General features: G+C 41.3%; 2 protein-coding genes across 4 annotated transcripts; one reads left to right on the forward strand and one right to left on the reverse strand.

Moving 5' to 3' along the window:
• Window positions 1–991: 991 nt before the first annotated feature.
• On the forward strand, window positions 992–3,721 carry alkal2a (ALK and LTK ligand 2a). The gene is made up of 6 exons (XM_070446476.1): window positions 992–1,082; window positions 1,614–1,956; window positions 2,252–2,305; window positions 2,457–2,537; window positions 2,694–2,768; window positions 3,346–3,721. Exons 2-5 carry the CDS (start codon window positions 1,677–1,679, stop codon window positions 2,756–2,758), a joined length of 480 nt encoding a protein of 159 aa, XP_070302577.1. The 5' UTR covers window positions 992–1,082; window positions 1,614–1,676; the 3' UTR covers window positions 2,759–2,768; window positions 3,346–3,721.
• A 3,754-nt stretch (window positions 3,722–7,475) lies between these two features.
• On the reverse strand, window positions 7,476–19,409 carry acp1 (acid phosphatase 1). Of its 3 annotated transcripts, XM_024000503.2 has the most exons (7): window positions 19,302–19,409; window positions 18,151–18,224; window positions 16,975–17,088; window positions 16,792–16,905; window positions 13,682–13,743; window positions 11,634–11,739; window positions 7,476–7,790 (listed from the first exon to the last, which is right to left on the reverse strand). In XM_024000503.2, the coding sequence occupies exons 1-7, from the start codon at window positions 19,342–19,344 to the stop codon at window positions 7,713–7,715; spliced, it is 591 nt and encodes a 196-aa protein (XP_023856271.1). In that variant the 5' UTR covers window positions 19,345–19,409; the 3' UTR covers window positions 7,476–7,712. The 3 variants fall into 3 exon arrangements, with proteins under 3 accessions (XP_023856271.1, XP_023856273.1, XP_023856272.1); XM_024000505.2 differs by lacking the exon at window positions 16,975–17,088; XM_024000504.2 differs by lacking the exon at window positions 16,792–16,905.
• Between the last annotated feature and the right edge of the window lie 2,234 nt (window positions 19,410–21,643).

Below are 21,643 nucleotides of genomic sequence, written 5' to 3' on the forward strand. Positions count from 1 at the left end.
AGTAGTCTTGGCAACATTTGTTACTGGCTGTCATGAAGACTCCATAAACACAAATAAGGAGACACATGGGAAAAGTTTCAAACAGGTGAAGGTTTTGCAACAAGTTGATAAGTAGGCTGGCTATTGGTCATCATCTAACAGATCTCAACTTTCATCCAACAGATTGAAACCAATTATGAGCGTTTAGGGGGAGGCAGGTCAGTGAAACCAAGCCAATTACACAATGAGGCATTACTTAGATGGAGTTGTACCAACGAAAGTAAACAAAACGAATTTTAAACCGGGCGAAGGCTTCAGTTGACTTGTTCCTCTCAGTCCGTTGGCACCTATTCATGAATCGATGTTGGAATTACGCAAATAATATAATAATTACGAAAGCTTGTGTCATGGTGGGTAATTGTATTGTCTTTCAGTTTATTTGTTATTGCTTTGTAAAGTGACGAGGTTATTGGAAGTTATTATGAGTATATGCAAGACGAGATGCGGTTATCTGTGAACGTTCACATCGGTCATTTGGAATTTCAGTTCAAGGAAACAATTTAAAAAAGCTTCCTGGTAAGCGCGTATTGCAGATAGGCTATAAGTGGAGTGACGAAAAAGGGAGAGCGCAAAGAAATTGACAAGGCAGAGCGGATGATCGGGAAATTTGAGTGATATTTCCTATTTACGAGTGTTCATAACGCCATTCTAATTGAAGACATGGTGATCCTCGAGGGACAGCTCCTTACGTATGAGAGCGAGAATAAAAAGTGAGTGGCACCCTGGCAAACAACCTGAGACTTCATCAAGGCGCACACAGAAGTTAGCCTATAGGCTATATGGAGCAGACCTTTTAATTACTTTTCCATTCTCTCCCATCAAGTCGGTCAAGGAAGGATCAGAAGATGACCGTACTTGCAGCCCAAATACACTTCTTATAAAAACGGATGATTCTCTCCTTTCCTCTGTGGTCGTGTTTTAAATCGTGGAATGGTATGGGGCAGAACGGTGCCGAAGACTGAGTTATCCGGCGCGGTTCAATAGCGTTGACATTAAAACATCGACGGATTTACTGGAGGATATTAGAAACGGAGACAAAACAGGTAATTTCACAGTTTTCCATCGGACTTCTCTCTGACACTTTCTCAAGTGCACAGCATTCTGATTAACTATAGCACTTTTTTTCATAAAGGCAACATTACTGTCCAACATAAGCAGAACCATTGGAATTGCTATAAGGAATTGTAACAAAAAGTTAAATTGTTTGGAACTAACCTACAAAGTTGACCGTCTATTTTGTTTGAATAAACAAATATGGATGATTTGATCAATGAAAGTTGGTTCGTCGCCTGTTAATCTCCTATAGAAAGTAGATATCCTATTTGCTTGCATGAATGGGTGTGAATAGGTAATATATAATATAATACAATTGTATTTTACATGCTTCTTTAACAACAGGTGTAGACTAACAGTGAAATACTCTGTTTAAGAGGACAGGATATATAGGCATGGTAGATGTGGGGTTATATAATGTAATAATTTATGTTGGAGAAATGCTGAAGATAAGAACACAATGTAATGGTTCTGTGCGGCAGAGGGCTTCATTTGTGACCCCCAAGTCTTAACTCTTGCAGGGGTCTCGTTAAACTCACGGCAGAGTCAGAGAGGGAGATCCCTTTCCTCAGCCTACCGTAGCAATGAGCGGACTGTGCAAGCCTGTAGTTATGGGACTCATATTGCTGATCTGCAGTACTACCAGCCACTGTGAGGAGAGCGCGCCAGCCACGGCTCCCACGGTCGCGAAGAACGACAAGAGCCTACTCAGGCGGATTGTAGACATAGTGAAGCACGTGGAGGAGAGCCGCGGTGAGAACCGCACGAACGCAGCATCGCAGTCGACTTCTAGGAGAGAATCCCCAGTTGAGACAAAAAGGGATTTACGAAACCTCAAAACAGATAGTGGCGATCAAATTATTGGTGAGTTTGCACATTGACAGCTGGGCGTTACCATGAACTCCAAAATATGTTGTATAACAGTCTTAAATGGTGGTGTAAAAAGACCACCACGGAATGTAAAGCGCTATGAGGGTACTGGGTGCACATCATTCAAATATGTTATGCCTTGGGAATTTTGAAGTTGCTGAATCTTAAGAAAGTGATTTACATTTGACATTTTAGTCATTTAGCAGATGCTCTTACCCAGAGCGACTTACAGTTAGTAACACACTTTGATCTCCTGTTCTCACCCCCTGCCTTCTTTTTTGTCTTTCAGAAATATTTCCTAGAGATCTCAGAAAGAAAGAAAAGTTTTTAAAACACTTAACAGGTGAGATACACATCATATGATGTGTGTGTGAGAGAGAGAGAGAGAGAGATTTGAGTGCGGTGGGTCAGGATGTAAAGGACAAGAAAGGGAGAGAAAGGTGATAGTAGTTGGTCTGCTCGGCTTTAACTCAAAGGCTTTCTCTGTCCCTCAGGTCCTCTGTATTTCAATCCCAAATGCAGGAAGCACGTATACAGACTATATCACAACACCAGAGACTGCACAATACCTGCATGTAAGTTCCTCAACCTCTTCATATGACAAAGAATACATTTTCCCTGGATTTAAAGCAGTGTTTATAGGCACACCACATGTGTTATGTATAAGGGGAGGCATAGTACTGTCTCCCAGGCATTCATTCATCCCTCTATTTCTTTTCTTTCCTTTTAAGACTTCAAAAGATGCGCACGGCTTCTCACACGCTTAGCAGGGAGCCCACGATGTACAGAAGGGTAGCAGAAATCAAGTAAGTGTGCATATAATTTTTTTACGAGTTTTTCCTAGTCAGGTCATATGGTCTGGAAGAGCGCAGGGCTCTAAGTATTGTGTATGTTTGTTTATGGCTGAGGTCCTTGTCTATTCAGTGAAACTAATAACAGTCTAATGGGCTTTACACAGGTCAAACAGAAAGTGTTAATCAAATACACCTGTTACATGTATAATAATATGCATTGTTAAACCTGACACAAATCAATAGTACTTATCCCACATAAAAAATACTTGTTGCAAAAGTGAAATGTGACCTAAAACACCTGGCCAAGGTGAACTGCACCTCACATGGTTTCAATTTACTGCGTAGAGTCATAGCATTAAGTTGAAAGGAAGAAGTTAAGTAATGTTAAAATGTCTTTCTCAGCCTTATAGGTAGATCTAATCAGTGCCATGCACGGTGTCCACACAGTTTTTGGAGCACAGCATGAAATGCAGATCTGTAACAAATCATGTTTCTTTCTCCATTTTTCATGGTACTTTTGGAGAGGAAAGAATTTCTGGGCGCTGCCAAGTACGAGAGAGCACTAAATTTCACTTCCTCTCTCTCGCAGGTTGAAGCCAAACCAGAGCTGTCCAGAAGAGAGCCCTGACAAAAAGTGCCTTAGACAACAACAGGGAAACCAAACAAACTCGAACCAGTCACGTCCGCCATTACGCAGTATCCGTCACCAGAGTTCACTATTTTACAAAGACATGGATTACCACTCACAGGCCTCCCTGGACCCTACACAGTCTGTGGTCACTGTGGGTCTTGACAAGAGACTATACAGAAGATACAGAAGGTGAAGGGGAAAAAATGGCAGCAACCACAGATTTCGGGGTTATTATTGTCCTGCTGGCTGGACAAACTCTACTTTCTTCTTTCTTTCTTGGTTTTTACCAAAAGAGAAAAGGGATTGCTTTTGTTTGTTTTTAACCCCCCCCCCCACCCCCCAAAAAACAACAACAACAATTGAAATCAATCAAATCTTTTGGTTGGGTTGCGACATGCCTTTTTAGGTTGTATTTATGTTGTGGTTCGGCGTCATATCTTTGTCAGCAGCACTACCTATTAGTGGATAAAAGGCTATCTCGGAAATTCTCTCACCTACCTGTGACCACACTGAAWCGTATGATTAAATTATTAACTGCATGACAATTTCCTTGCCTTTTTATGTCTTTGTAAGACATGTATTAAAACAAGAGACACTATATATTAGGCACTGGTTGCAGTCAGAAGTTGTGTGTAAGAAGAAACCCTCCTGTGAGTCTGAGTGTGGTAGTGTGGTACATAGTATATTTATATATTCAAGTTGTCATATGTTTTCCTCTGTATACAGTATGTATAAACATTCTAACCTGAGTGCAATATGTACATATTGTAAAAAGCATAAATGGAATCCACATAACAACCATAAATTAAAGTGTTTGACGTATATTAACTTGGTGTTAAAAAATATATATCAAAAACATGAAATATATTTAAATAAATTATAAGATTGGTACAAATATGAGCGGCCTCTCTCTGTTGTTTCTTAAAGTACGTGGTGTTGTTCATCACTGACTATAACAGGAAATATGATTCAATTGGAATCTATAGGAATCCAGTAGGTTGCACAGGTCTCTGGCTTCCTTACAGGTCTAGATTAATACACTGAACTAAAATATAAATGCAACATGTTAATTAAGTGTTGGTCCCATGTTTCATGAGCTGAAATAAAAGATCACAGAAATTGTTGTGCACAGATTTGTTTACATCCCTGTTAGTGTGCATTTTCTCCTTTGCCAAGATAATCCATCCACCTGACAGGTGCGGCATATCAAGAAGCTGATTAAACAGCATGATCATTACACAGGTACACCTTGTGCTGGGGACAATAAAAGTAAAAAATTAGCAGTTTTGTCACACAACACAATGCAACAGATGCCTCAGGTTTTTAGGGAATTGGCATGCTGACTAAAGGAATGTCCACCAGAGCTCTTGCCAGGGAATTGAATGTTAATTTCTCAACCATAAGCCGCCTCCAACATCGTTTTACAGAAATTGGCAGCATGTCCAACCGTCCTCAAAACCGCAGACCACCTGTAACCATGCCAGCCCAGGACCTCTACATCCCACTCCTTCACCTGCGGGGTCGTCTGAGACCAGCCACCCGGACAGCTGAAGAAACTGTGGGTTTGCACAAACAAAGGATTTCTGCACAAACTGTCAAACCGTCTCAGCAATGCTCATCTGCGTGCTCGTTGTCCTTGACCTGACTGCAGTTTGGCGTCATAACTGACTTCAGAGGGCAAATACTCACCTTCGATGGCCACTGGCACGCTGGAGAAGTGTGCTCTTCACGGATGAATCCCGGATTCAACTGTACCGGGCAGATGGCAGACCGTGTATGGCGCCATCTGGGCGAGCAGTTTTCTGATGTCAACGTTATGAACAGAGTACCCCATGAGGGTGGTGGGGTTATGATATGGGCAGGCATAAGCTACGGACAATGAACGCAATTGCATTTTATCTATGGCAATTTGAATACACAGAGATACCGTGACGAGATCCTGAGGCCCATTGTCGTGTCATTCATCCGCCACCATCACCTCATGTTTCAGTAAAATGCACAGCTCCATGTTGCAAGGATCTGTACACAATTCCTAGAAGCTGAAAATGGCCCAGTTCTTCCATGGCCTGCATACTCACCAGACATGTCACCAATTGAGCATGTTGGGATGCTGTGGTTCGACATGTACGACAGCGTGTTCCAGTTCCCGCCAATATCTAGCAACTTCGCACAGCCATTGAAGAGGAGTGGGGGGAGGGGGGGGAATCCACAGGCCACAATCAACAGCCTGATCAACTCTATGCGAAGGAGATCTGTCACGCTGCATGTGGCAAATGGTGGTCACACCCAATACTGTTTTTTCTGATCCATGCCCCTACCTTTTTTTAAGGTATCTGTGACCAACAGATGCATATCTGTATTCCCAGTCATGCAAAATCCATTGGCCTAATGAATTTATTTTAAATGACTGATTTCCCTATATGAACTGTAACATATTAAAATCTTTGAAATGTTTGCAAGTTGCATTTATATTTTTTGTTCACTGTAGATTAAAAGACAAATGAAACACTTTGCAAAGTCAGTTATCTAAAATTCACATTATGTACTGTAATTGTAATGGACAATGAGCATTAAAGGGTTACTTTGGAATTTTGGCAATGAGGCCCTTTATCTACTACCCCAAAGTCAGATGAACTTGTGGATACTATTTTTATGTCTCCGTGTCCAGTATGAAGGAAGTAAGAGGTAGTTTCACAAGCCAATGCTAACTAGCATTAGCATGCAAGTTCATCCGACTCTGGGGAATTAAAGGGCCTCATTGTCAAAATCCCAAAGTATCCCTTTAAAGCCAAGTAGTTTTTGCTTAATAATGAGCATTGAGTGAACTTGCCGTCTGGGAAAATGTATTCTGTCAATGGAAGTTCTCTTTACCTAAGAGAGTAAATATTTGTCTGAAAATGTCTATTTGTTTAGGTTCAAATGACAAAGTAACTAAACAATCAACCATTTGTTGTACTGCAGGATTTATGCATTGTGGATCCCATTCCCCCGTGCCAACATATGTTTGTACAAGCTAGCAGGCAGAGTGATTAACCCTAAGTAACACTTTTTTTCTCAGCCTGATACTACAGTAAGAATCCTACTCAATCAAAATCAGACACTCAACTTTAGATTAATTCAAATACTCTCTTGTGCAATGCTGAATAAATAATTCACCATGCTTTGGCTTTACCCTAGTACGACAAACTGGTTTGCTGGTTTGGATTGAGCACAGGCCTAGGATAGACTGGACCACACTAGCAGAGAACAGTATGTGGAGGGACATTCCTTTGGTCGTTCCACTCAAACACGATATATCAATGCCTTCATCTGGTTTATTATGCATTACTGCTCCCAATTTCTGTCAATCACAGCCTAGGAACTAAATCCACAGTGATATACACCTGAAAACGTACAATTCAGGGTTTTTATTTTCAACGGGCAGCATTCTGCACTACCTTGGGCTGCCATGGTTTGGGATTTTAATCATTTTTGACATAAGGAGGAATATGTGCAGGTCCAAATTAGGCATAATGGTGGAGGTGCCAGTGGTAAGATAAAGAGGCTAAGTAGCATCATTAGCTAGTTATGAGAACAAATCATTGCAGACTATTTTTGTCCTCTCATTTCTCTAAAATACCAATAGCTGAGCTACAGTAATTACACTCATTAAAGTGATTTTATAGGTTTTGTTTTATCAAAGCCCTGATGTTCGAAGTAGGATGTCATGGGAGGAGTACAAATGGAAGAATAACTCAAAATTAAAAAAACATTGTGACATGAAAGTAACTAACTAAGCCCGTGTCAAATACCCAACAAGATTATCATTTGGGCAAGCATTAACTTTGACCCTGGTCTCAACCTTTAACCCTGCCCTCTGAACCCTAAAATGTCTGGTCATGCCATAATGCATCCATATTAATCTCTATAAACGTTGATGGCTATGTTAGACTAGATTAGACTAACAATTTACAAAATGTAAAAGAGAAATAAGATAAAGAGAGAGAATAGTGCATTGTTAGTTCCGTTGAGTATGTATTGTTTATTTGAATATGTATTGTTTATTTGAATATGTATTGTTTATTTGAAGAGACCAGACAATCTGCAGATTCCTCAAAAAAACCATTTTATTTAGGACACAGTACAGTAAACCGTTCGTTTTACAGACATATTGTAGATTATGTGACAATCAACTGATTGCTACACCATATTGATGGGAACTACTGTTAGTGTGACCTGGCAGATGTGTATTGTAACTGCACAACTATGGATGATAACGGAGGATGGTTTCTTTACTACCAGTCTCGTGTTTGGGTGGATGTTCACCGGTCAGATCTTGGGTCTGATTACGAGTTGTTTTCCAAAAACACTTTGCAGCATCTCACACATTGTTCGTACACATTTTCAAAGTCTTCCTCATGCCCCTATAGAACAGAAAAAAAGGGAAATCAATTAATTTTGCAAAAAAAAAATTGTATGAATAAAGGTTATACATTTTTGCTTTTCAGAAAGCTATTAAATAAAATTTGATGTGTTCATCAATATTCTTTTATTAAGGCATTTAAATAGTGCCATCAAAATAAAACAGCAGGAAAGAGCCTTTTCCATGAGCAATGAAGCGGTTAATCTTTCTCAAAATCTGAATCAGAAAGCCTCTAGTTACTAGCTCAATAATTTCCCAACCCAGTAGAATATAGAGCTGACATTGGATAGGGGGTTTCTTCAGTGACGTTTTCTGTCCAATTGGCTCTTGTCATTAAATTAGCCAATAATAGAGAAGAAAACAGCCCAAGCCAACTTTCCAGGCCCACCATAAAGAACGTTACACCTTTCAGAGACCTGTGACACCAATCCAAAGTGCCAAAAGGGCATGTCTTGTCCTTTGAAACCTTAGAGTGCATTCCTCTTAACTTCTCTCTCTCGTGTTGTGTGGCAAACTAATTTAAAACTCAAATTTACACTGTGTGAATAGTAATGTTAAAACATCAAGAAGAGACTCTTTCCAGAAAAATATACAAAACAGAGAGAGATGCAATAAATAAACAACAATAGATGTAATATCTATCCACATGCATTGGTGAAACAGACAGTCCATTGTAGAGGCCGGTTGGGGACTCCTAAAGCGATGATCTCATATTCACAAACAATAATATCTGTAACAACCAGGGAAGATGGCCGACAACTCAGTCTATGCATGACAGCGGCATGTAACCCTAACTTTAAAAAGTTCATCCAAAAATGAAAGATATTTTCTTTCCTCAGAAATGGTCTAGGAGTAGAGTGCACATGCCGTTTTGTAATACGTTTTAAAGTGTTTTTTACTTGTTCAGGCCATTGTAAAAGGTAGAAACCRTCTGGAAAATGGTGTTGTTTTTAATAACACCACTGGAACTAAAATCAAAAGCAGAATCGTTCAGAAATGAGTCCCTGTACAAAATGTACTTGGACACATTTGACAGTTAGCCTTTTAATATACTCCTTCGCTGGCAGGAGAACAGCCAACCACACCTGAAGACTCTTAACACCCACCCAGTTCCTCCACCCCCTTCAACCCCCAAACTCAGTCCCTGATCCAAACAAAAAGGCTCCAAATTAAGTCTTTGGAACCACATTCAGCTACGTCCTCCTCAGAGCATGTCATCGGCTCTAAGGTTGGACTGAGAAACTCATGTCTCAATTTATCAAAAAAACAGAGCCGTCTGGCTCTAGTCCTYTACTGTGCTTCTCTGCCATGCGTTGTGGCGAAGGATGACGGACCACAACCCAGCGCTGTCAACACGCCAAAATATTTATTTACGCGCCTCTGAAACCATGCTTAAGGCTAAGCTCCCTCTGGCTACCACACACTCACAGCTGGTGTTAAAGGTCCAATGCAGACATTTTTATCTCAATAGCAAATCATTTCTGGGTAACAATTAGATACCTTACTGTGACTGTTTCTAATTGAAATGATCAAAAAGAAACAAAAATAGCTTCTTAGCAAAGAGTAATTTCTCAAGCAAGAATTTTGCTAGGACTGTTGTAGTGGTCTAAGTGGGGAGGGTAAAACTGAAAATTTGCTGTTATTGGCAAAGAGATTTAGAACTCTTATTGGTCTATTAACTAATTTACTGCCTGGTGAAGCCAAAACTCCATCCCACCAAAACAGGCTGAAATTCCAGGCGTTTTCTTTTTTATCAAACAGCTCGTACACTAAAAGGGCAGGATCATTTTCACAATATTTTTACAACCTCAGTGTGGAAATATATATAAAACATAGGAAAATCACATTTTTGACAGCACTGGGATTTTAACACACAGGGACAGACAGCCAAGAAGAGGGACACACATGATTGAACCAGAGTGCACACAGACACTTTATTTTGGTCAACCACAACCATCGCAACATTAATACTTTACCGTCATTATTCTATCAAAAGGGATGTTTCCTGAAACCCTAATAGAAACATCTCAATTACCCACACATGACATTATGCGATCTGAGGTCTACCCGCAACATGCATGTCCCTGGTCAAGACCACACAACAAATTAATTCATTTATTATTTTAACAAGAATATAGGACAGGGGATATGATTTATATAGCATTCCTCATCAAACCAAACATGCAGTTTGCCTGCATTTTCACATTCCTGAAACATTTCCCTCCTTTTTTCTAATTATCTTCCTCCACACCCAACAACAGAGACTGTAGTAGACCAACAACAGAGACTGTAGTAGACCAACAACAGAGACTGTAGTAGACCAACAACAGAAACTGTAGTAAACCAACAACTGGACTTCAATTATCAAACTAACTGCCCTTCTCCACCCCCAGTATCAKCCCCCCCCCCTCACTCATCACATCCATGTAAAATTCTATTAACACTGCACAAACCAACCGGCCTCCACTTCCGATGCCATTTGGCAGGACTTACATAGGAAGCATTTAAAGCTGGGAAAAGTTAACAAAGCCATTAAACATGTTGTGAGATGGTAAAGTGCGGCTGCAGAGACTTGAGGACACAGGACATTAGTGACGGGGGACAAAAATCGATAGTTACAGTACCAGTCAAAAGTTTGGACATACCTACTCATTCCAGGGTTTTTCTTGTCTCATTGTTCTGTTGAAAAACAAATGATAGTCGCACTAAGCGCAAACCAGATGGGATGGCGTATCGCTGCAGAATGCTGTTTCCATATGTGTTATTTCATAGTTTTGATGTCGTCATCAATATTCTACAATGTAGAAAATAGTAAAAATAAAGAAAAACCCTTGAATGAGTAGGTGTGTCCAAACTTTTGACTGGTACTGTACATATCAGGATATTATTTTTGACGATATATCATATCGTTTTGACAATTTCGCAATATTATTTTTGCGCCAATTGACTGTAACTGCACCAAAACTCCAGTATTTTTCCTTCATAGCTTGTTCTCCATCTTTTTAAGTAGGGAGACAATTTGTTTAACAGTTTTATTTCCATGACTGATCAAAACGTTCTCATGGCTCTCTTGTCCCTCTGCAGCGGACATATGGTGAGCTTGGTTTGGAACATCAAATTGCAATAAAATGAAATTATCRAATCACAATACATATAGAATTGTGAGAATCACAATATATATCGTGTCGGCACCAAAGTACCATGATAATATCGTATCGTAATAATATCGTATCTCAGGACATGAGAGGAAGACAATAACTTTTCCCATCAGAAACCAATTGTTCCATACAGTGGTTTTAACTGGGGATTACTTTTTTTTTTACACTAGGCAAGTTAGTTAAAAACAAATTCTTATTTACAATGACGGCCTACCCCGGCCAAACCCGGACGACGCTGGGCCAATTGTGCACYGCCCTATGGGACTCCCAATCAAGGCCGGATGTGATACAGCCTGGATTTGAACCAGGGACTGGCACTGCACTGCACTGAGATACAGTGCCTTAGAGCGCTGCGCCACTCGGGAGCCCAGAGTGAGGCTTAGACATAGATAGTGCTGGTTTGAGGACACAAGGACTCTCTGAATTATGGGAGTTAACATGGAAACTTACCCTGTAGAGAACAGGACATTGTTCTACTGAATGTGTTACGTTATCTCGCTGTAAGTGTATGGATTCATGTAGCCTACAGTACTTTAGAATAATGTTGGTGGGTTAAGCCATATGCAGTCATGTTTTTTATTCACAACGCGAGCAGCAGAATCTGTTTTTTGTCTAAACCTAGTAACCCAGTTGTGATAGGGCCACTTAGTACTGGTGGGAAAACACTGTCAGTGCAGTAAACTTACATAGTATGGGTCTTTGATGATCAGTTGTTTCTCTGGGTCGTACGAGCCCAGCAGCTCAATCATGGCTTTGCTGTTTTTCACAGAGTTTGCCTTCTTTTTCAGGTCACTGTAAAGAGAGAGAAAAGTCAGAGACGGTTATGATTTGTTCCTGTGACAATACTAAAATCAAATACCACCAGTGCTATTTTGGACCAAATATCTGACAGACTTTTACAAATGTAACCACCAATTTGATAGAACAACTTTTATTGTGGTATAAATGGCCATCTGTCCATAACAAATGGAACCAAATAAAAAAGGTTTAATAAGTCTTAGACACCCATTTTGTTGGTTTGGTGTTTCTGTGACACGCAAGAGCCTATCACAGACAACACATCTATTCTATTCCAAGTCTTCTAAATGGCTTACTGTGGTATACGCTATCAGTGCACAACAAGTCGAACTCTGAAACCAACTATCAATATATGAGAATGTATTTGTGACTAAATCCTTTTGACAGTTACTAGAACAGTTACTTATTGGCTACACAACTTCTTCAAACAAGTCCTCACAATCCAACTGTGGAAATTAGTCTTTTATTGACTTTACTGGTTTCTTTTATTTTGATGCTTGGGTAATTGGGCTTATAAATACAACAATACACTCAGTAATAAAAGCAGCTAGGAAGGATCCATGCACCGTGCCTGGCTGTAAACCAGACCACAGGGGTCTAGAAATGCAGCGGATATTTAAAAACTATTACTAACCCAGGCACTAAAACAAAGCTGTTGCCAGGTCCTTCCCATTGTAAGTAGTGTAATGGCTCAAATGAAATGGCCAGCCATACTGCTTGGACCGAGAGGGGACTGACTCCCCCACAATGAGGGTATGGGGCCAAGCTGGGAAGCTTCCAATACTGGGAATGGGACTCAAAACAGGGAACTACCGCCCCACTGCCACCTCCTGTGTCTAACCCTGTGGTAGAGCAGCGGCCCCCTGACGCTTTCATGGGGGGGGGGGGGGGTTTTAAGGTGAGTTGTATAGCACTGCATTGTAAATGTAGAATGCAGCGGAGATGAAAGGGCTCCTGGTTCCCACTGACTAAACTGAAAGGTAAGTAAAGCACTATAATCCAACACAATAATAAAACATGTAAAAACTAACTGGTGATGATTAATTAGGTCATTGGTAATAATTGGCGGGGAGTTAAGGTTAATCTCTTTCTCTCGCTAGCTAACCAAATACTTGGAGAGAGAAACAGAATGGAGGAAGAAAAGGGAAAAGTCGCCCCCAAACAGAAAAGACGAGGCATCCAAAGACCTCAGTAAGCTGCTTACAGACCGCACCGCCTTAGGCATGTGATCTCTAAATGATCCCTGAACGTTCAAAGTAGCAAGAAATATCCCTCCCCCTGCCCAGGCTTCACATGCAAACAGCTTAGGGACACTCACTTGTTAGACAGACTTTACCCCTACACTTTACATAGACCTTGAGGTGTACATGTCTGCCTGTATGTCCCGTCTGCATCTGTGTGTGTGTACACAATATACTTCTCCACAATTGCCAAGACATCCCCCTACCTGACCCGTTGCAGGGAAAGCCTAACTTTAACATACAGACAATGGCATTTTGAATGGACGACAGCCATCACCAAGTTCCTGATATAAAGTTTGGATCTGACAATTACCTCGTTTCTATTGTACTTTTATTGCTCGGTCTATCTCAATATCCCGGGCCATTTCTACACTCCGCATAAGCTCTTCTCTGACTTAGTTTGTGAGCCCGGTAATCATGTTTGGATAAGTGCCATAGGGTCATAGAACAAGTAAACCCCAAGGATGTTACTTAAACATTTTTATTTTTACTCCAATAATTTTGAATGGCAGCCCGGAATAGAATAGACTTGTGATGTCATGGCACAGAACACCGTTCTGTGAGTCAGAGTATCCGTGCAGATGTTGCAAATTGTGTTCACCCCCCTCTTGAACAAAGGAAGCAGACCGAGCACACACATATACGCATTGACACACACACACTCACACACGAACATAGGGTTAAGATGCATATACCTCAAATTGCTCTCATCCATGCACAGAATGTAGTCAAATGACATAAAATCCTCCTTTGTCACCTAGAAGAAAAGAAACACAGAAGACAAAATGTTAACATTGGTACTGGTGTGTGTTGACAACACAAGACTGGATGCTGTGCTTTCTCTATAAAGTTTAACTGTCAGGCACTAGGCCCTATATAACTTCTGCCTGGTATATGTGTTCCATTACAGTGGTAAAGACCTCTCCCTGGTTCTCGTTGAGTCAAATTGAGAGGTTCCAGAGAACTCAGAGAGAGAAGAAGAAGGAGAAAGAGAGGGAGAGCGAGAGATGGAGAGGAGCGGTGTCTGGGTCCCTCCATGTTCAGGGTTATGAAAGGGATCAAAGCAGTACATCTTCAAGTACAGTGCATTCGGAAAGTATTCAGAGTATTCAGGTATTCAGTATTACAGCCTTATTCTCAAATTGATTAAATTAATAATTTTCAATCTACACTAAATACCCCATAATGACAAAGCGTAAACCGGTATTAAAATTTTTGCAAATTTATAAAAAAAAATATAAAACAGAAATACCTTATTTACATAAGTATTCAGACCCTTTGCTATGAGACTTGAAATTGAGCTCAGGTGCATCCTGTTTTGGCACCATCCCTACGGTGAAGCATGGTGGTGGCAGCATCATGCTGTGGGGATGTTTTTCAGCGGCAGGGATTGTGAGACTAGTCAGGATCGAGGGAAAGATGAACAGAGCAAAGTAGAGAGATCCTTGATGAAAAGCTGCTCCAGAGCGCTCAGAACCGAAGGCGAAGGTTCGCCTTCCAACAAGACAACGACTCTAAGCACACAGCCAAGACAATGCAGGAGTGGCTTCGGGACAAGTCTCTGAATGTCCATGAGTGGCCCAGCCAAAGCCCGGACTTCAACCCGGTCTAACATTCTGGAGAGACCTGAACATAGCTGTGCAACAACGCTCCCCATCCAACCTGACAAAGCTTGAGAGGATCTGCAGAGAAGAATGTGAGAAACTCCACAAATACAGGTGTGCCAAGCTTGTAGCATCATAACCAAGAAGATTCGAGGCTGTAATCGCTGCTAAACGTGCTTCAACAAAGTACTGAGTAAAGGGTGAATACTTATGTAAATTAAATATCTGTTTTTATAGTTGTAATGCATTTTCACAAATTTCTGAAAACCTGTTTTTGCGTTGTCATTATGGGGTAGTGTGTGTAGATTGATGAGAAGAAAAAACAAATGTAATCAATGTTAGAATAAGGCTGAACGTAACAAAATGTGTGGGGGGGAGAAATCAAGGGATCTGAATACTTTCTGAATGCACTGTGTGTGAATCTTGTTGTGCAACACTTACTCAGCCATGACTCAGGAGAGTGAGGCCATGCCTCAATTATGGTTTGAAAGGGTTTCTAGGGTGGGACTTGGGAATGGAGAGGTTAAAAGAGTGAAGAGAAAGAAGTAGAGGGAGTAAAGACAGAGAGAAAGAGCCATTTACATGAAAGCTCGCCAGAAATTGACCATTCCAGATTTGTATAATAAGAGTATATAATAACTAGGTGTTGTGTATGTAGTATCTGTATTGATCCAAAAACCCTTGCAAAATGAAAGTTAAGTTGGCAAAATGTCAAATTCCATCCACTGCTATTTAAACTCTGTAGTTCCCCGCTTGGGCTTTACAGCGCAAACACACACACACACAATATTTGTCTTCTCCCTGCAATAATCTCTGGTCAAAATCCTCATGTGAACCCCCTCCATAGAGCCTGGTTGGATTTCTGGAATTTTTGACTGACAGTCAGGGAGGCTGTTATATGAGGAACGGGTAGGAGGGGAGAGATATAAGGAAAAATAAGGGAGAACGAGGACCCGGTCTGAGAGCAGACAGATAAAAAGTTCAGAAACCGTGTGGAGTTGTTGAGTTATTGTATGACTCTGTGGAGTGAGTGGAGCAGGGAACTATCTGCTTACAAGAGCTCAGTCTAAAGCTACAGTAAGTCAAATGTGGTGATGGGAATTGGGATGACACCCAGACTGAAAAAAGTATGCTTGATTATGACAATTTGCATTCAGGGCAAAAAATCATATCGCTTCAAACCCCTTGCAGGGCCCCCTCCAATCAAATATCTGGGATTTCCAGTGTTAAGACTAAAATAACTTAATCTTTCTCTGTGACGATGCACTTATGGATTCATTAACTAAAAAAAAACAAAAAACTAAGTCCCCATTCTATCCCCTTGCCGTTGTCTCTCAATAAAACAAACTCCCGTTTTTTATTAAACAGAGCACCCTCTGTCTCCAAACATTATTTTCTGAGGCAAGCCGAGACATTACATTAGAGGCAAGAAACAGTGAGTTAAAGTTCACTGAAATTAGCAGGGAACGGGGGGGAACAGAGAGCGAGAGAGAAACTCAGAGCTTGTCAAAGTTCATTGCGTGGAGACATGGGTGGCTCAGAGCCAGGGCAGCGTTGAGCTCCCATCCCTAGTTTCTGGAGATTAGAACGGGGTTGGCCTCTGTCCGTTATGAGAGACAAACCAACATGACGGCAGCTCCCCTTCCCAGCATTGGGTCAGGGCCAGGGCACCAGAGAGCTGGCAGGAGAGAAAGGGAGAGCTGGAAAAACTTGAGAAAAAGACCAGCAAAACATGAGGCCCACTAACACAGTTGGCAAATATGGTTGGGGTGAAATCCATTTCAATTCCAGTCAATTAAAAAAGTAATCCAAATTACACATTTTCCAAAATGAAAAGGGTTGACAAGAATTGGAATTTCAGTGTACTTCCTAAATTGACTGGAATTGAAATGGAATTAACCCCAAGCTTGTCTCTTTCAATAGACTGAGTAGATTTGGAGAGCCTAGATACCAGACTTCATAACATCTTGGTGTGATTTTACAGCGTCTATCAGGATGCAATACTAAGCATTGGCAATAAAAGTTAGTACTGCTAGGAAAGTCATTGTGCTCAAGTGTTTTATTCATGGGATTTAGGCTAATACAGCCAACTCACACACACACTCTCCCCCACACACACACACTATCCATGCCACACACACTTGTATACAGTCTCCAAAGCAACCCAGCAAGGACCCCAGGGTGACTGATGTATCATATACCTGTCGGGCCCTGTGTTTTGTTTCAATGCCATGTGTCCTCAGGCAGGCCAGACCACGGGCGTCCGGGGAGCTGCCTGTGTTCCAGTCAGTCGTGGCACCACTGTCTATGACCCACTGCAACAACAGAGAACACAAGAGCTAGCTAGCTAATGCTAACAGGAAGGATAAAGGGGTTGGTCGTACCTGCCTGGCTACATGCCTCATGGGCACCCCGTGTTTCTTCATGCAGGCTTGACCACGGTGGTCTGGAGGGTTGCCTATCTCATAGGTGGAGGTGGCAGCACTGTCTATCCTCCACTATGCAGAGCAGGAGAACAGCAACAACAAAGCAAAATGTATTCATATGCACACAATGACTCAGCACATGCAGCACATTAGAGCAATCTAATAATAGGTTGATAGATTTCAGTCTAATTTGTTTGTTTCCTTAGCCTATACTGTTAAAAATGCATCTCCATCTCTAGAAGCAGAAGACTGCAGAGCTGGTCATCTCCGTATACCCGTCGCAAGACCCACTGGTTGATGCTGATTTGCAAARCCCTCTTAGGCCTCACTCCCCCCTATCGGAGATATCTACTGCAGCCCTCATCCTCCACATACAACACTCGTTCCGCCAGTCACATTCTGTTAAAGGTCCCCAAAGCACATACATCCCTGGGTCGCTCCTCTTTTCAGTTCGCTGCAGATAGCGACTGGAACAAGCTGCAACAAACACTCAAACTGGACAGTTTCATCTCCATCTCTTCATTCAAAGACTCAATCATGGACACTAACTGAGAGTTGTGGCTGCTTCGCGTGATGCATTGTCTCTACCTTCTTGCCCTTTGTGCTGTTGTCTGTGTACAATAATGTCTGTACCCTGTTTTGTGCTGCTACCATGTTGTGCTGCTGCCATATTGTTGTCATGTTGTGTTGCTGCCATGCTGTGTTGTTGTCTTAGGTCTCTCTTTATGTAGTGTTGTCTCTCTTGTTGTGATGTGTGTTTTGCCCTATATTTGTATTTAATACATTTTTATTTTGAACCAGAGCCCCCGTCCCCGCAGGAGGCCTTTTGGTAGGTCGTCATTGTAAATAAGAATTTGTTCTTAACTGACTTGCCTAGTTAAATAAAGGTTTTATTTATTTTATATATATATATWTTTTTTTTGAAACAGTTTGGAATATGATGCAGTAGGGGAACAAATCTTTATCAATCAAAAGAGTACAGTAGCTCAACAAACGCACAACATATGTGGAACAAAGTCTACACAAAACAAGTTATCAAATATTTGCATTACTTCTACGCATTACTTCTATGTAACAGAGCTGTCAATATGTTCCTGTGAAGATCTACCCACACATATAAATTTAAGCCTTTACCTTGTCAACAACACCAGCATCTGTCGCCATTTTCCTGAAGACGGCTTCGGCGATGGGGGACCTGCAAATGTTCCCTGTTCAAAAAAGAAAATGACACATAATAAGCTGACTATCATTAGAGTGCTTGGCTAAATTAGGTCACGCTGCTTGCTTCACCAGTACCACTTCCTCATAACTCAGCTCATACCGAGTCTCGAACCTAGGACCTCTGCCTCGCAAACACATATGACCGCCCTCCTGAAGTGTCTTACCCAGTCGAGCCACAGAAAAGTTAGCTATTTGGCAGCGCTAGTGGAGATACCCATCTGCTACACTTGCATCAGCAAAAACTGATTATCTCACAATATCCCCTGGAGTCTTGGCGAATATCTACCCTATATTTCTGAATGAAAAATAATAATTTAACTTGTTGAGACCCAATTGAGTCAACTACAGTGTTTGATTGGAGGTATTACAGGGCAATGTGGTCACGTTTTACATTATGCAATCTGAACAATGGAACGTCGTTGAAATTAAACCTCCGATTAACAGTTCAATATAACATATTGGAAACATGAGAACTTTTGATAGCTGGCTGTTGACTACAAAATGAATTCCCATAATCACCCAAGCCTGCCTGGCTATGGCACAAGATCTTCGTACATACATTTACATTGGACTCTACTGTCCAAAGGTCTTAGGCCGTGGTAGAATCATTGAGCAACCTTTTCATTGCCTTTGCATTTCAGATAAGGAGAATCTGGTGATATATTAGTAAGGGATATTAGGCAAGTTTGATGAGTAGTCACTTGTTTTTCAGAGGAAGATGTGGACTGATTCCATACTAAATCATGGCAGTGAATGTAAGGTTTTGGTATTGCAAGTTGGATACAGAAATTGATATGTGCAATTTAGTTAGCTAGCTAACTAACTTCAATAGCGGTTGCAATAGTTATTGTACCAACGTTTTCAATGGTTTAGCTAGCTAGTTACACAGTAACTACTGGAGCTAGCATAGCACCCGTTAGCATCACTTGCCATTCATGTACAAACGGCAGTCAGTTCCAAGTGTATAGCAATTTTTTACATGTATTATCACCTTGACACACCATTGACTCGTTATGTGCATGAAATCACAGAGACTGTGGGTTTTTTTCTTGGTCGTTTCTTACCCAGACACACGAACAGAACAGATTTTCCACTGCTGGCTGCCATTTTGCTTTTAGGGTTTTATGTCAGTATCACTCGATTTTGGCTAGAAGGGATACAGTTTATGTCAGAATTTATATTTCGGAGCAGGTTAGGAGAATTTACGCGGCAGGTTAGGATACTTTACGGAGCAGTTTGAGATAATTGGGTTAAGGTCAGAAAAATAGTTAGGGTTAAAATCAACGTTTGACGTTAATTTGACATAGGATGTATCCCAACTAGCCTTGTTCACATCACTGGCACGTTCTTCACGTTTTTCTTCTTCTTCTTCGTGTAGTTTTCAGGCAGACAAGACGCTTTGTTGCATATTGCTGGCTTTTACAGGTTGAAGTGTGAATTTCACATTTGTTCACAAAAACGGTACAAGGAGAATGGGAAAAATGCATTGCACCACCATCTAACCCTACTGTACATACAGTTGAAGTCGGAAGTTTACATACACTTAGGTTGGAGTCATTAAAACTCGTTTTTCAACCCCTCCACAAATTTCTTGTTAACAAACTATAGTTTTGGCAAGTCGGTTAGGACATCTATTTTGTGCATGGCACAAGTAATATTTCCAACAATTTTTTACAGAGATTATTTCACTTATAATTCACTACATCACAATTCCAGCAGGTCAGAAGTTTACATACACTAAGTTGACTGTGACTTTAAACAGCTTGGAAAATGCCAGAAAATTATGTCATGGCTTTAGAAGCTTCTGATGGGCTAATTGACATCATTTGAGTCCTGGATGGTTGGGAGAAGTTGCTCTCGGAGGATGTGTGGGTACCATTCTTTATTCATGGCTGTGTTCTTAGGCAAAATTGTGAGTGAGCCCACTCCCTTGGCTGAGAAGCAACCCCAAACATGAATGGTCTCAGGATGCTTTACTGTTGGCATGACACAGGACTGACGGTCGTGCTTACCTTGTCTTCTCCGGACAAGCTTTTTTTCCGGATGCCCCAAACAATTGGAAAGGGGATTCATCAGAGAAAATGACTTTACCCCAGTCCTCAGCAGTCCAATCCCTGTACCTTTTGCAGAATATSAGTCTGTCCCTGATGTTTTTCCTRGAGASAAGTGGCTTCTTTGCTGCCCTTCTYGACACCAGGCCATCCTCCAAAAGTCTTCGCCTCACTGTGCGTGCAGATGCACTCACACCTGCCTGCTGCCATTCCTGAGCAAGCTCTGTACTGGTGGTGCCCTGATCCCGCAGCTGAATCAACTTTAGGAGACGGTCCTGGTGCTTGCTGGACTTTCTTGGGTGCCCTGAAGCCTTCTTCACAACAATTGAACTGCCCTCCTTGAAGTTCTTGATGATCCRATAAATGGTTGATTTAGGTGCAATCTTACTGGCTGCAATATTCTTGCCTGTGAAACCCTTTTTGTGCAAAGCACACACACTTGGCAGGCCCACACACTTGGCAGTCAGGCAGGTAGCCTAGCGGTTAGTGCGTTGGGCCAGTAACTAAAAGGTTGCTGGTTCGAATACACCTGTCGATGTGTCCTAATTTGCTGTAGGTATGCTGTCATTGTAAATAAGAATTTGTTCTTAACTGACTTGCTTAGTTATATAAAAACTGGAGAGCCAGGCCCAGCCAATCAGAATGAGTTTTTCCCCACAAAGGACTTTATTACAGATAGAAATACTCCTCAGCACCCCAGTCGGACATTTCCAAGATCCTAGTTCCGACTAGCACGTGAACACGGTATGTGTGCTATTCTTTCTGCCTCAAGTCATCCTCCCACCTCCCAATATGCTTCTGGTTCCTTATGTCAATGTCACTTTCACTGGGTTGGAAAATATCATGCCTGATTGAAAATCTAGGAAATCCTGCTTGCTGTCACCCGCGAGTGTGCGCATGTATCTGCAAATAAAGAGGCGCGCTCTTTTCCAGCGATATTATTGTCATTTATGTTAATTTGGGAAATGTGCTTATGAGAAATGTAACCGGTTGAATTGTAAAGGCCCATTATAGTCAACTCACATTAAAGCTATGGTTTAGCCGGTCATGTCTAGATGGGATACAGCTTTTGTTAAATTGAGCATTTTAGCTAACCCTAACTCTTTCCCTATTAACCTTAACCTAATTCTCCTAACCTGCTTCGTAAATTATCCTAACCTGCTGCGTTAGTTCTTCTAACCTGCTCTAAAAGTCAGTATCCCGTCTAGATAAAACCAGTTTAGCCCTGGGTGGTGCTAGGTGTATATACACTGAGTATACAAAACATTAAGAACACCTTCCTAATATTGAGTTGCACCCCCCCCCCCCTTTTTGCCCTCGGAACAGCCTCAGTTCATTGGGGCATTGACTCTACA

The sequence above is a fragment of the Salvelinus sp. IW2-2015 genome, linkage group LG14 (assembly GCF_002910315.2).
Source record: "Salvelinus sp. IW2-2015 linkage group LG14, ASM291031v2, whole genome shotgun sequence".
In the NCBI taxonomy this organism is placed as follows: domain Eukaryota; kingdom Metazoa; phylum Chordata; class Actinopteri; order Salmoniformes; family Salmonidae; genus Salvelinus; species Salvelinus sp. IW2-2015.

Bases quoted from the DNA above. Each gene is read 5' to 3' on its own strand.
- alkal2a (XM_070446476.1), top strand. From the start codon at position 1,677: ATGAGCGGACTGTGCAAGCCTGTAGTTATGGGACTCATATTGCTGATC. The intron at 2,306-2,456 runs GTGAGATACACA...TCTGTCCCTCAG, and splicing joins GTTTTTAAAACACTTAACAG to GTCCTCTGTATTTCAATCCC. The intron at 2,538-2,693 runs GTAAGTTCCTCA...TTTCCTTTTAAG, and splicing joins AGACTGCACAATACCTGCAT to ACTTCAAAAGATGCGCACGG.
- acp1 (XM_024000503.2), bottom strand. From the start codon at position 19,344: ATGGCAGCCAGCAGTGGAAAATCTGTTCTGTTCGTGTGTCTGG. The intron at 18,225-19,301 runs GTAAGAAACGAC...TTTTTTGAACAG, and splicing joins TGTTCTGTTCGTGTGTCTGG to GGAACATTTGCAGGTCCCCC. The intron at 17,089-18,150 runs GTAAAGGCTTAA...TGCTCTGCATAG, and splicing joins ATGCTGGTGTTGTTGACAAG to TGGAGGATAGACAGTGCTGC.